The 15135-nt window shown below is 46.4% G+C and overlaps 1 protein-coding gene across 1 annotated transcript; it reads left to right on the top strand.

The window, feature by feature from the left end:
• Nucleotides 1–5126: 5126 nt before the first annotated feature.
• Nucleotides 5127–11238, top strand: CNGA2 (cyclic nucleotide gated channel subunit alpha 2). Its single transcript, XM_032845271.1, has 6 exons — nt 5127–5236; nt 5457–5549; nt 6190–6360; nt 7471–7578; nt 9379–9485; nt 9833–11238. Exons 1-6 carry the CDS (start codon nt 5127–5129, stop codon nt 11236–11238), a joined length of 1995 nt encoding a protein of 664 aa, XP_032701162.1.
• Nucleotides 11239–15135: the final 3897 nt, after the last annotated feature.

The raw sequence follows: 15135 nt of genomic DNA, 5'->3' as shown, positions 1-15135 counted from the left end.
TAATTAATAGATCATTTCCTCTTCATTATGGAGACATTTTTTAATATGCTTGATAATTTTTGAGTGGATGCTACACATTGTGAATTTTATCTTGTTGGATGTTGTATACTTTTTTTTAAAGTATTTTAAAAAATAATATTTTTGGGTCTTGCTCTGGGATGAAGTTAACTTATTTTGAAAGAGTTTGATCCTTTTGAGTCTTGCTTTTCAGATTTTTTCAGTGGGACCAGAACAGTGTTCAGTCTAGGTACAAATTATTCCCCACTACAGTAGCAGGACCCTTCTGAGAGCAACACTGAGGTCAGAGAATTGCCAGACTCATCCCTTTGACCTCAACACTTAGTACAGACCTGATGCACAACAGGTTCTCTGGGAATATGTGTGGGCTAGATGAGTGAATAAAAGACTACCAGGCAGCAGTGAACATTTCAATGAGCCACAACTTGGAAGTTAGTAGTTCTGGCTTCTTATCTTTGCTGTATGACTAACTTGTTCCTTTTGTCCCTGGTCTTAGCATCTCTGAAGTATTTGTCCTCAGAATTCTGTCAACCAGGGTCCAAGAGACTCCTCGGGCCAGGGCTGATTTTTCTATAAAAGTCATGGGTTTGTTCTTCAATTTGTGGATGAGGAGGAAAGAGGTCAAGAAGTATATAATGATTGATGTCAGGCTTTTTACAGAATCATTGTGCCTTACTCTGTTTGAAAGCCTCTTTCCTTGAAGGTCCCACTTTCCATCTAGGAGCTAGCCCATTTCTCTTCTCTTTGCCAATTACGTGGTCTGCTATCTTCTTTGCTCAGCCTAGTCCTGCCATCATACTTGCTCAGATTCCCCTGTGCATCTCTGTGGCAGCTATTGCAAACCTTTTGGTCTGCAAAAGGTTTGGTCTCCAAAGTCTGTACCCCTGGGTCTCCTGAAGATGAAACTTCCTGTCATTTCACTGAGAATGCTGGGATTTTACATGAGTGAGCCCCTTCAGCTCTTTCTTACTGTACCCCTATGCACATCTAAACTGTCAGCTCCCTCTTTCCTGGCCCATGTTCTTGATCAAGTCCCCTTTTATTCCTCTGGTACGTGGACTCACCCATTTTATCCATTTTCATGAGTTCCACCCTTAACTGGAGTTGGTCAAATGCACAGATACTTACATTATCTGTTGAATACCTCCTCAGAAATTTTATACTTGCATTATTATGTCATTCCAGTATAGGAATAGCATGAGAAACACAGAAAACCTTTTGCAACCCCACATTCTCCAGTTTCTACTCTATCTCTCCCCTTTCTCTCTCAGTCAAGCTTCTGGAAAGAGTTAGACATATTCATATCTTTTTTTCCTCACCTACTACTACTACTCATTATGAAACCCTTCAAAACATGTCTTTTACCACCACTCCTTGAGGCTGCCTTTTTTAAAATAGAAAATTGAAATATAGTTGATACACAATCTTACATTAGTTTTAGGTGTACAGCATAGTGATCCAACTTCTCTATATGTTATGCTGTACTCACCACAAGTGTAGCTACCATCTGTCATCATGCAAAGCCATTACAACACCATTGACTATATTCCCCACACTGTATCATTTTAATCCTTGTTAGTTATTAATTCTGTAGCCGAAAGCCTGTATCTCCCACCCGCTTTCACCCATTTTATCTATCTTCCCACCAATAAACAGCAGAATCAAATCTGTAAATACAGAGAACAAACTAATGGCTGCTAGAGGGGAGAAGGATAAGAGAATGCTTTTGATAAGGTCACCAGTTTCCTCCACTCTTTCAGTTCCTTGGGCCACATGTCACCTTTACAGGTATATTTGTTTAATTTAATTTTATTTTTTCAGTGTTCCAAGATTCATTGTTTATGTACCACACAGAGTGCTCCATGCAATCCATACCCTCCTTAATACCCACCACCAGGCTCATGTAACCCCCACCCCCTCTCCTCCAAAATCCTGTTTGTTTCTCAAAGTCCACAGCCTCTCATGCTTCTTCTCCACCTCCAATTTCCCCCAATTCATTTTTCCTTTCCTTCTCCTAATGTCATCCATGTTATTCCTTATGCTCCACAAGTAAGTGAAACCATATGATAATTGACTTTCTCTGCTTGACTTAGTTCACTCAGCATAATCTCCTCCAGTCCCATCCATGCAGGTCTTGAGAATGTTACCCTCAGCCTCCTTCTCTGCTCTCATCCCCTCTGAGAGCTTTAACTCCCAGCAAACCCTGATGGTGTCCATGTATCCCCTCCATTCAAGAGCCGTGGGAGGGTTGGGACAGTCAGAGTCTGTTGCAGCATGTCTGGAGAGCAACAGTCAAGGCTTGAGACCAGGCCAGGGCCTTGGGTATACAAGGCAGTGGATGGACAGATCTTTGACACTTTTGGTGGAAAACTGATTGAGGACAGAGGCTATCTGGATATGAGGGATATAAGGGATTATGGTTGACATCTAAGTTTCTGGTTTGGATGACTGTGTAGAGGGCAGCTCTTCTATATGAGATGGGTAACTTGAAGAAGCCAATTTGTAAGTAAGGGTATCAAGTTTAGTTTTAGTTATGTCATATTTGAGGTGACTGAAAGGAGATGTCTACCAGGCAGTTGGAGATATGGGTAGGCAGCTTGGGAGAGATGCCTGGGTTGGGACCTTAATTTGGAACATGATGGTAATAGAAGCCTTAGGACTAGATGAAATATCTTGGAGACAGTGCAGGTGAGAACCACTGGCCTAGCTGTGTGCAGTGCCAGGAGATAGCTGCCTGCCTTTGCTCCCTGGCAAGCAGCCTTGTGTGGGGAGTTTCTGATGAACAGAATTGTGTGTGGCATAGCAGATGCAGGGTAACCAGATTGAAAGAAAGGCCTGTTCCTTGCAGAAAGGTAGCAGGAATAATGGGAGAGGAATCTGTCTCAGTGCTAGAACCTTAGAGAGGCCATAATGTTGCCATGTGCCCCCAGAGCTATCCCTATTGTGGGCTGAGGGCCACTGCTATTAGGGATGATTAGTAAGGAAGGAAGAGGTTCAAGTGGTGTTGAGCAGCGCCTGCACTGGATCTCTATCAGTGACAGGCTGCCCCAAGTCTTCTGCCTGGTATTTGCAGCCTTCCTGGGTTGGCTTGGCCGCCTCTGCCCTACTCCATTCTGGGTCCAACCTCCTCACACTAGTGTCTCTGCCATCCATGCAAAGGCCTTGCCTTTTACTGTCCCACCTGTACCCCTGCTATGCATTCACCGAACAGTGCTCCACTGAGGCCAGCTCTGATCAGTGTGAATAGTACCAGCTTTGTTTGCATTGCCTGGAAATTTCTGTCTCCATGGCCTGCTCCCTCTAGGGTCTAAGCAGGGATTCAGAGATGCTGGTTCTATCCCTCAGGTACCCTCATTAACATCCCAGTGTCGTAGTCCCACAGAGAGTATCAAGCGAGCAGCTCTGAGGCTGCTTGTTATTACCACTCACCACAGAGCATGGTGTGCCTGCCATCACCATGGTGACAGCTTTGGAAGCTGGAACGGGTAGATGGGGGGGATGAGGTGATGGGGAGTGGGGCAGAATTTTAGCAGTAGGGGCCATAGGCATCCTGAGGGGTGTGCTGATCATTTCTGATCAAATCTGGTGGGGCATGCTGACCAGCCTGAGCAGGGAAGAGCTACTCTGAATCTGTTTTCCCAGCCTGTCTGACCCCATGGCAAGAAACATGGCAGAATGAATGTAATCTCCTGTTTCTTTTCAGGATTTTTCCCTCTCAGGCTGCTCCTTCTTAGTCTGTTTTGTGGACACCTCCTCCTCTACTCATATCTTAAACTTTGGCGTTCTCCAGAGCTCTGACTTGGTCCCTCAGTCTGTATTTTCTCTCTGTATAATCCCACCAACTTGTTCTTCAGTGCTCCCCACACCCCATCCATATTTGAGTCTTGTCCTTTCTCCCTCCTGAATAGTTCTCCACACTGCCCACTTGTTTCGGGCTCCTTTGGTGCCATCTTCTTCAGCTACTTTGCCTCTGATCTTGCTCCCCGTATAATCCAGTCTCTACATAACAGCCAGAGGATCTTTCTGGAATATAATTCTGTTCTAGCCATGTTCCTGCTAAACCTTCTAAGGCTCCCTGTAGCCCAAAAGAGAGAGTTCTGACTGGTACCACTGCCTATGGAGCCCATGAGAGCTTTCCCGTCTCTCCCTCTCACTCCCTGTCCCAACCATGGGCTTCTCTTTGTTCTTCAGCTTGTGTAACATTACTTGGGGGGTACTGGGGAGAATGTGAGTAGAGACAAAAGGAAGGAGCCCTAAAGACAGTACCACAGGTTGAAGAAGTCAATGAGAGATGACACTCACCTGAGGAACATAAGCTCTGAGGTGGTCTCAGATCAGGAGAATCAGAGAGCAGGGGACAGTAGCAGAGTGGCAGCTGCTTTGGGCCAAGGAAATACATTTCTTCCCATGGGGCAAGAGTTTGGGGGCAGTGGCTGGTTTGGAGGTACTCAGCAGCCTAAGAATGTGCCAGATACCTACAAAGCCAGGGTACCAGAAGGTGTCTTGGATATTTTATTCTTTTTTTTTAAATAGATTTATTTATTTATTTATTTGAGAGAGAGAGAGAGAGAGAGAGAACAAGTGGGAGGGGCAGGGAGAGGGAGAGAGAATCTCAAGCAAGCTCCATGCTGAGCATGGAGCCCAACTTGGGGCTCAATGTCAGGACCCCAAGTTCACAACCTGAACAAAATTAAGAGTCAGATGCTCAAACGACTGTACCACCCAGGTGTATCAACTTAGTTTTTTTTTTTTAATCCATTTTGTTTTGTTTTAGCTTTGATAGTTCATATGTCAAAAAATTCACTGGAGTGAAAGAGAAATAAGCACATTTTGCAATTTAGTGCTGTTTGCCTTTTAAATCACCTGGCAGAGTGGAGACAGCACCTTCATCTTCTTAGTGTCTAGAGCCTGGAACTTAGGCAAGGCTGAATCCCCCTGTCCTACATTGCCGTAGCAGTACCCAAGAATGCTGGGGTTTTCCAGGTGAGCCCTGGTTCTGTTCTAACTGCTCACTTGCACCTCCTCTGCCTTACATGGTATCCAAGATCCTCTGTGACTTCCTCTTTGCCATCTCCCTGACAGGTGAGGATACTGGTTGTACATGGAGGATGACAGAAAAATCCAATGGTGTGAAGAGTTCCCCAGCCAATAACCACAACCACCATGCACCTCTGGCCATCAAGGCCAATGGCAAAGATGACCACAGGACCAGTAGTAGGTGAGTCTGCTGAGGCTGGATCATTTCAGAGATGGCCTGGTAAGCTTCTACTTTCTCCCAGCTCTGCCTCATTACCACAGAGCAAACCATCTTTTGGCTTAAGGATACCCTCTAAAAAGGGACTGTGGGATTTCTAGGTACCTCCCAGGAAAGAAAAGTGCTGATAGGAGACAAAGTATGCTCAGAGAAACCCTGGTCATCTCTGCTCCTTCCTCTATAGGCCCCAGTCTGCAGCCAACGATGACACCTCCTCAGAACTGCAGAGGCTGGCGGAGATGGATGCCCCCCAGCGGGGGAGGGGTGGCTTCCATAGGTGAGTTCCAGTATTGCATTCCTGCTACCTGTTTCTGTCCATGGGGCCTGTCAGAGTGGCTACAATAACTCACCTTCTCTCAATCGCACTGAGCCTTTCTGCTAGGAACCCTGGGAAGGATTTTTCTCTTGAGGAGACTCCTGTGAGCAAGCTGGGAGTAATCAGTGGAGTATTGCCTTCAGAGTTGTCTTTCTCACTATTGGGAGAGGGGGGAAGAATTGTTCCCCAAAAAAGGGGTCTAGGTAGAGGGTCCTGAGGTCTGCAGCCCAGAGTCATAGGCTCCATAGGGAAATCAGGAAGCCTGGGTCAATCTTCCTCCTGGCCTGTGCTCCATTAGCACAACCTTTATCTTGTCCTGGAGAGCACTATCTGTTCACCACAATCAACTGAGATGGCACCTCTGACATGAAGTCTTCCAAGAGCAAGAGCTTGCCCCTTAGGCTGCATTTAGAGTCATACCTAAACCCCAGACCCCTGGCCTCAGTGCTGGCCCCCATCCCAACTCAGCATGGGGGATATCATAGACTGGCCTGTTTCCAAGGTCCCTTCTCCATCTCCCTCACCAGATAGTGAGCTCTTGAGTCCACATCCTTTCTGTACAGCATGATTCTCTCTGGCTCATGTTTCCTCTCATCTCTAGGATTGTCCGCCTGGTGGGGATCATCAGAGAGTGGGCCAACAAGAATTTCCGTGAGGAGGAACCTCGTCCTGACTCATTCCTTGAGCGTTTCCGTGGGCCTGAGCTCCAGACCGTGACAACACAGCAAGGGGATGGCAAAGGCAACAAGGACAATGAGGACAAGGACACAAAGTATAGCTGTCCAGCTTGTAGGACTAGCAGGGCTATCAAGCATGAAATTGTAGGGCTTGGTGGGATTTCTTATGCCACTGACAGAGGAAGACTAGGGTCTATACCAAGCCTTGCCATGGCAGGGAAAGGAGTTGGCAGGGGAGACATCCATCCTATGGTTTTAACTCTAGTACACTTCCATTGTCCCTGTTCACAGCCTTTCCAACAACCAGGGGCCAATTACCATGGGAACTCCTGGTAGCTTTTCTTCTGCTAGCTGCCCCTCACCAGATGTCCTCTTGCTGATCATGAAACAAACAACAAGGGCACCTGAATGTGTGCCAGCCCCAGTCTCAGTTCCTGTAGTCAGTAAATGCAGAAGAGGGTGCATTTAGGGAGTGCTGCTGAGAGTATGACCACATCAACCCTAATGTCAGTACAGAGGTGGGCCTTTGAGGAGGCCATACTGGGGGGTGGCTGGCTAGGGAAGGCCTAGGAACAACTGAGGAGGAGGGATTGGGGAGGATGGAGAAGTGGAGCTGCAGGGTCGTTCTTTGAGGAATGAGTTGGCAACTGGGGATGTCTGGCCAAGCCGACATTCCCCACTTCTGGCCAGTGGAGGAAAAGAGCTTTTGCCAAGCTAGGATGTAGCATCTGGGAAAGCAGTTTGGGAGATGGAGGCCAGGGACCTAACAGGGAGGGTGGAGTGGGCAGGATGCATGTGGCACTTACTTTCTTGGAGAGCCTCTCTCTTCCCAGGAGAGGTATGGAAACAGGTTCTGAGCCCTTATTACCATCCTGTGGAAGTCCCTCCTCTGGTCCTGAGGCCCACTCCACTGAAAAGACTGCCCCTTGCCATGCCATGCACTCTGGTCAAGGGGCCTCCAGAAGGCATGGGAAACAATGGGTCCATGTGGGATTAAAATAGGAAGGGGGTGACCCTTGCCCATCTGGGCTCTACTCAGATGCCTAGTACCAAGTTGTGGCTCCCTGAAAATGGGGCCCTGAGCCAAGCCAGTCCTGTACACCCTCTTAAGCATTATTTTTCAAAGGACCACTGGCCTCTGGGAACTGGGGTGCTGCCACATTGAGGACCCAGTCCCCAAGCCTGGACTCTGTCTATCTCCTCAGGAAGAAATTTGAACTATTTGTCTTGGATCCAGCTGGAGACTGGTACTACCGCTGGCTATTTATCATTGCTATGCCTGTCCTCTACAACTGGTGCCTCCTGGTGGCCAGGTGAGCAGGGAGGGATCTGGAAGAGAGTGTTCAAACATCCCAGGGCACAGGCCTTGGGGTTGAGAGTACACCAGTCCCAGCTGTGGATACAGAGCTCAACCAACCCAGCCTTCTTTCTGGATTCTGGGCTTGCCAATAACACTTCCCTCTGCCCTATTAACCCCCAAATGCCCTCAACTTCCCAACTTAATATGCTACCAAAGCCTCATGTCTACCTTCCCTGGTATCTGTTCCTACTTCTCCATTTACAACAAATTGTCCTGGATAAGGCCACCCGCCTCTCTCCCTGAGACAACTACAATAGCCTTGCTCTCATTTCTTGTAGGCACTCTTGCCCCCTCCAAAAATCCTTCACACTAGCAACTAGTGTGGTTGGTAGAAACTGGAATTTGTTTACATCAGTTCCTCCTCACAAACCCTCCAATGGCCCCCTATTGTTCACAGGATGAAGTTGAAGCCCTCAGAGTGAACGTCAAGGCCCGTTGGACTTGGCCTTCTCTTTGGTTCCACCTTCTGGACATACCCCAGCCCCAGCATTCACTACTCTTGGGTCATAACATGCTGTTTCCTCAAGAGAAAATTCCCTTTCCCCATTTTTAGCCTGTGGAGATTCTTCTTGCAGTTTCATTTCCAAGCCATTCTCTACAGGTGGCTTTCCTTGACATCATTTCCCACCTCACCCCGTCTCCCACTTCAGTTATTCATTCAGCAAGGATTTGACTGAGCACCCATTGGATGCCAGGTTCTGTGCTAAGTGCCAGGGATAATGTGGTGAATAAGACACATAAGGTCTCTGCTATTTTGGAGCTCTCAAGCTAGTGGGAGACACTGGCAGTAAACATGAACAAAACAGATGCCCAAGGGACTTGAGGCAGGAAGCTACTATAGAAAGGACAGTCCATGTAGACCCCTCTGAGGAGGTGACACCTTAGCTGAGACCTTAATAGTGAGAGGGAATCAGTTATTTAGATGTCTGAGGCTGGTGAAAGGAACATTCTGAGGAGGGGGAACAAATGCTAAGACCCTGTCTCAGGATGACCTAGTGTGGCTGGAGGACTTCAAGTGAACATCAGGTAGGCACAGGACTATTCTGTAGGTTTGTGCACCAGGGGAGGGGGCTGGGGTTTTATCTGAAATGTGACCAAGTAGTCAGAATTAACTGCTCTTCCGTTTGACTAGTACACTCATTGGGTCATCATCCTGGGTTCTATCTCCTATTCTACTCTCCTCTTTAGGTCCTTATCCATTCAATCACCAAGACTTGTCAATTTCTCCTAAAACTCCTGAAGTCTCCAAACTCTTCATTCCCACTGCCTCTAGGTTAACCTTAGGTACTATCTTCTCTCTCACTTGGACTGACCAGTTGTCTATGTTGGGTTCTCAATAGGTATTGGTTACAGAAATGGGCATGGAGACTATTTAGCTGTGTATTATATTTCATACTTTCAGTGACTCATTTTTCATTCAACTCATACCTGTCAAATTCTGGTGCTCTGGGCTAGGGCATAAGGCATGCAGTAATGACTAAGAGGTGGTCTCTGTCTTTTTGGAACTCATGGTCCAGTGGATGAGAGATAAGTGATGGTCAGTGTAGAAGTCTATTTAAGGATGTCTACGTAATAATAAGGATTGGAGTAGAAGTTGCTTTTTAATAAGTTTCTTCATGATATTAAACTGATGGCGATTGGTGAGTGTCCCTGGTAGCCATCCCAAGCCCTTTGCTCAGTGGGCACTCAGTTTGAGGCCTCCAGAGGGCCTTGGCTGACTTTGAGTATAAAGTCCATTCCTGTCTTCCTGCAGAGCTTGCTTCAGTGACCTACAGAAAGGCTACTATCTAGTGTGGCTGGTGCTGGACTACTTCTCAGACGTAATGTATATCACTGACCTCTTCATTCGATTGCGCACAGGTATGTGAGCAACTGGGTTGCATACACAGGAGCATGACCCATAGGTCCAAAGTCCCGAGTCCACATTTTTAAGAAGCCTTCTTGACACAGTGTTGGACTTAACTGCCTAGCTGGGACCTGGGTTGGTGTCTGCTCCTCTTTGAACCTCACAGTCACCATGTGCTTAGTGAGGTTCAGACCTGGGGGTCATCTTTTGAGGTCCTTCAGGCCAGCTCTGCTAGTGAGTTTCCTATACCTCTCCTTGGGAAGCAGGGTTCAGTGCACAGTTTGTCCCTTGCTGAGCATTAGCCGATTGGGAGAGATAGACCTGAGGGCAGAGCTGATATATTGGTTTGCATCTCTACTAGGTTTTCTGGAGCAGGGGCTGCTGGTCAAAGATCCTAAGAAGTTGCGGGACAACTATATCCACACTCTGCAGTTCAAGCTGGATGTGGCTTCTATCATTCCCACAGACCTGATCTATTTTGCTGTGGGCATCCACAGCCCTGAGCTGCGCTTTAACCGCCTGCTACACTTTGCCCGCATGTTTGAATTCTTTGACCGCACTGAGACACGCACCAGCTACCCCAACATCTTCCGAATCAGCAACCTGGTCCTCTACATCTTGGTCATCATCCACTGGAATGCCTGCATTTACTATGCCATTTCCAAGTCCATTGGCTTTGGGGTTGACACCTGGGTTTATCCCAACATCACTGACCCTGAGTATGGCTACCTGGCTAGGGAATACATCTATTGCCTTTACTGGTCTACCCTGACACTCACCACCATTGGGGAGACACCACCCCCTGTAAAGGATGAGGAGTACTTATTTGTCATCTTTGACTTCCTGATTGGTGTCCTCATCTTTGCCACTATTGTGGGAAATGTGGGCTCCATGATCTCCAACATGAATGCCACCCGGGCTGAATTTCAGGCCAAGATTGATGCTGTCAAACATTACATGCAGTTCCGAAAGGTCAGCAAGGAGATGGAAGCCAAGGTCATTAAGTGGTTTGACTACCTGTGGACCAATAAGAAGAGTGTGGATGAGAGGGAAGTTCTCAAGAACTTGCCAGCCAAGCTGAGGGCTGAGATAGCCATCAATGTCCATCTATCCACACTCAAAAAAGTGCGCATCTTCCAGGATTGTGAGGCTGGCCTGCTGGTGGAGCTGGTATTGAAACTCCGTCCTCAAGTCTTCAGCCCTGGAGATTACATTTGCCGCAAGGGGGATATTGGCAAGGAGATGTACATAATCAAGGAAGGCAAATTGGCAGTAGTGGCAGATGATGGTGTTACTCAATATGCCTTGCTCTCAGCTGGGAGTTGCTTTGGAGAGATCAGTATCCTTAACATTAAGGGCAGCAAAATGGGCAATCGACGCACAGCTAATATCCGTAGCATTGGTTACTCAGATCTCTTTTGCTTGTCCAAGGATGATCTTATGGAAGCTGTGACTGAATACCCTGATGCCAAGAAGGTCTTGGAGGAGAGGGGCCGGGAGATCCTGATGAAGGAGGGGCTTCTGGATGAGAATGAGGTGGCAGCCAGCATGGAAGTAGATGTGCAGGAGAAGCTAGAGCAGCTGGAGACCAACATGGAGACCTTGTACACTCGCTTTGGCCGCCTGCTGGCTGAGTACACAGGAGCCCAGCAGAAACTCAAGCAGCGCATTACTGTTCTGGAAACCAAGATGAAGCAGAACAATGAAGAGGATTACCTGTCAGATGGGATGAACAGCCCTGAGCCAGCTGCTGCTGATGAGCCATAAGAGCTTGGGCTCAACTGTCTTCCCAGCCTTGGCCTTGACTGCAGGAACTAGAAGAGCTGTGCTGGTATCCATATTTGTATGCATTATCCTCTTGAATTCTCCTTGAAGCCTCTCTGTACCAGGTTTTTGGCTCAATCATCTAGGAGTCCTCCTCCAAGTCCAGTTAACCAAGCTTATGCACAGTGCATGTTGGCTCAGCTTCCAGGAGCTTTAACCTGTCCAAGTCTGAGGAAAGAAGAGAGGAGCCTCTGAACTCTGCTGCTTTCTTGGGGTCTTTCTTGGGGCTGGGAGCCTGGGCAATGATCTTCTCTGAAGAAGTCCTTCTGCAGGACACTGTGCACCTTACTGCAGATCTGCCCTCTTTCCAGGCTCTTTTGCATATAGATGCTTCCCACTTGGTTCTGGTCCTTGTTTTTCTAATATGTGCTCTGAATACCCCCATTTCCCTGCACATGTATGCAGTTCACAAAATGACTGCAGATAGTTAGCATAGATGCTGTGTCTATCTCCCAGGACAAGGGAAGGAAGGTGGCAGGTAGGAGTGTGTTTACTCAGGGCTTCCTCTCCATCAGGCACTCCAAGTCCTGCTCTGTTCTTCCACCTGAATGTTGCCAGCCATTTGGGCTACAGACATCATAATTCTCTTGGTTCCTGGTCCATTCCAGGGCAAGGAGTGAGGAGCAACGAAATGCCAACTAGAGAAGGAGGTGGGTGGGAGCTCTAGCCATCAACCCTTCTGTACAGAGCATTACTGAAGAAGTCCTGAGGCTGGCTGTATGTAGGAGACTCTTCAAGTTCAGATCTTTAGTAGAGGTACCTGCAAGTTAATAAATTAATTCAAACTAGTTGTGGTTATTGCTCGACTCTGCTATTCATATTCTTTCTCTTTCTCCCCTCTTTTTTCCTCTTATCCAGGACTCAACCTGCCTGGAACACTCTCTGTTGTCTTCTGCTGCCTAAGCTCCACTGGTCCTTCAGGACTCAGCTCAGGCATCACCTTCTTGGAGAAGGTTCCCAATTAGGCAGTCAGTCGCCCCCTCTCTAGACTCCCACAGCACTTGCAAGTCTATGTCCTGGCTCTTATCATGCTGTGTGGTTGGTTTTGACAGAACTGGTTTCCCCTCCAGACTGTGGGCTCTTTGAGGGCAGGCCCAGGACCGTCTCCCCCTCACTGCTTTGACTGCAGCCTCAGGGACATCCCTGGCCCAGAGGAAGCTTTCAGAAAATGCTTACTCACTGGGGCAATGAGCAAACACACTGAACTCCTGTTTCCATTTGCCAGTAGCTGGGTCTTCACAGAAACACTAGCTAGCTACATCTGGGGATTTGCAGAGGATCTTCTGGAGGAGCAGATACTTAAGTGGGTACCACCAGATGATTAGGAACCCAAAGAACAAATGTAAATTAGTGGGCAAGAAGCTCTAGGTGCAGACTCAGATGCTCTTGTGCCTACCTCTTACCTCTATCTACCTACAAACCTATCTGTCTATTTATCATCTATCTCTCTATGTCTCTATCTATTAATCATGGTAGAATACACATCAAATTTACCACTATTTTAAGTGTACAGTTTCATAGTGTTAGGTACATTCACATTGTTGTGAAACAAATTTCCAGAATATTTTCATCTTCCCAAACTGAAACTCTGTGCCCATCAAACAACAGCTCTCCATTTTTCCCTCCCTGCTAACACCTGGCAGCCACCATTCTAATTTGTTTCTATGACTTAACTACTTTAGATACCCCATGTAAGTGGTAGGATACACTATTTATCCCTTTGTGATAGGCTTATCTCACTTATCATAATGTCCTTAAAGTTCATGTATGTTATAGCATGTTTTAGACCACATTTTTTTTATCCATTCATCCATTGATGGACACTTGAGTTGTTACCATTTTCTGGTTACTGTGAATTATGCTGCTATGCACATGAATACACAAATATCTGCTCAGGTTCTTGCTTTCACTTCTTTTGAGAAGATACCCAGAAGTGGAATTTCTGAATCACAGTAATTCTATTTTTAATTTTTTGAGGGCCCATCATACTGTCTCCCATAGCAACTGTACCATTTTACATCCCCTCTAATGGCGCACTAGGATTCTAACTTCTTTACACTCTCATCAAACTTGTTTCCTTTTTATAAAAATTTTTTTATAATAGTCATCTGAATGGGTGTGGGTGGTATCTCATTGTAGTCTTAATATTCATTTCCCTGGTAAATAGTGATGTAGAGCGTCTCTTCATCTGCTTGTTGGCCATTTTTATATCTTTTTTGGAAAAATGTCTATTTAGTCCTTTCCAAATTTTTTAATCATGTTGTTTGTTTGGTTTTTTTCGTGTTGAGTTGTAGGAGTTCTTTATATATTCTGGGTATTAGCCCATATCAGGTATATTATTTGCAATTCCTCCCCCCTTCCCATAGGTTGCTTTTTCACTGTTCATTGTGTCCATTGACACACAGAAGTTTTTAATTTTTATGTAGTCCAATTTGCCTGGGTGTAGGTGTCATCACTGATCTTCATTGGAATTCATCCTTAATCCAGACTTCTTTTACATTTGATGTAATTTCTTGGCCTCTTTCCTACCTTACAGTAACAAATCCAGGGACAGACTCATTTGGAGGGATATGTAGCATTACCCATGCTTAGACCTGATCCCTGGGAGTGGCAGAAGTAGGGAGACAACATTCATGATGGAACAACATTCTGCGTATGTTCTCCCTTTGAGTGCTGGGCTGGAAGAAAGGGCTCTAAGTCCCATCACTTCATTAGAGGCTGAGCCACTGGGAACCGGGGCTCTTGGGGACCCAACCAGTTGCTTGCCCAAATGATCATAACTAAGGCTACATTAAGGAGCTCAGTTTCTCTACATGCTGGAACCAAGAGTAGATATTAGTTTTGTTGCCTAGAATGGCACTGGGCCCAGGAGAATGGGATGACTGCACTGAAAAATATTCCTTTGGTTTTAGCAAGAAATCTGCAGCCTTTCCCCCTGGAGCCTGGTTCACTCTCTGTCCAGCCCCAATGGATACCTGAGTTTCAGCCCACATCAATCTAGCAGACATTGAATCTTGGACCTAGTTTTCTGCAGTGCAAAGTAGGAGACTCATCTGGGTTGTCTAGGGAGCCCACTGGATTGAGATGCAGGATTTAGGGCTCTGCTCCCGCTCTCTCCCCAGACATCTTCTAGTCTAATCACCTTTTGCAGTGCCTTGAATATCTATGTTCTCTTATGTTTCTAGGACATTTTTCATGCTGTTCCCTTTGCCTGGATCACTCTTTTCTGTGTTTTCTTCCTCTGAGACTCAGTTCAGGGGCCTCTTCTCTGAGGCCTACCATAGCCTTCTATGTGAGACTGTCCTGAACACTGGACTGTGTTTATCTAGTAGTTGATTTCTTCTCATCTAAACACAGTTTCTTTGAGAAAAAGATGAAAGAGTTACAGAAAAAAAATCCATGAAGCTTGGAGTGTGTGAGTAAGTGAATGTGTGTGTGTGTGTGTGTGCGTGTGCATGTGTATGCACACGCACACACACACACACACCTGTGTGAACACTTTTGTAGATGTAGTGTGGATGCCTGTGTGAGCATCTGGATGTCAGGGTCTCTTTCTGTGTTCCCCCCACTCCAGTCCCCTCCTTGGTTGCTTTCTGCAAGAGCATGACTCTCTCCTGCCTGTTGCTGGCCACCACCCCCACTTCTCTCCTGTAACTGGCTATAATTTAAGAACTGAAGTACCTTTTCCATTATGTGCTGTATTTATTCAGCATAGTCTGATGTTCCCTGCTCTTAATTTTAAAATATTTGAATTGAAATGTTATTTTCCTCTGAAGATACCTACCTAAGGTAAATTGCCCTATTTGTATATGGCTATCAATGTCCTTTTCTTTGCATTGG

The sequence above is a fragment of the Lontra canadensis genome, unplaced genomic scaffold, assembly GCF_010015895.1.
Source record: "Lontra canadensis isolate GAN:19392208 unplaced genomic scaffold, GSC_riverotter_1.0 scaffold161, whole genome shotgun sequence".
Lineage (NCBI taxonomy): Eukaryota > Metazoa > Chordata > Mammalia > Carnivora > Mustelidae > Lontra > Lontra canadensis.
The sequence above is the reverse complement of the archived record's forward strand: the minus strand, read 5'-3'. Positions and strand labels throughout refer to the sequence as shown.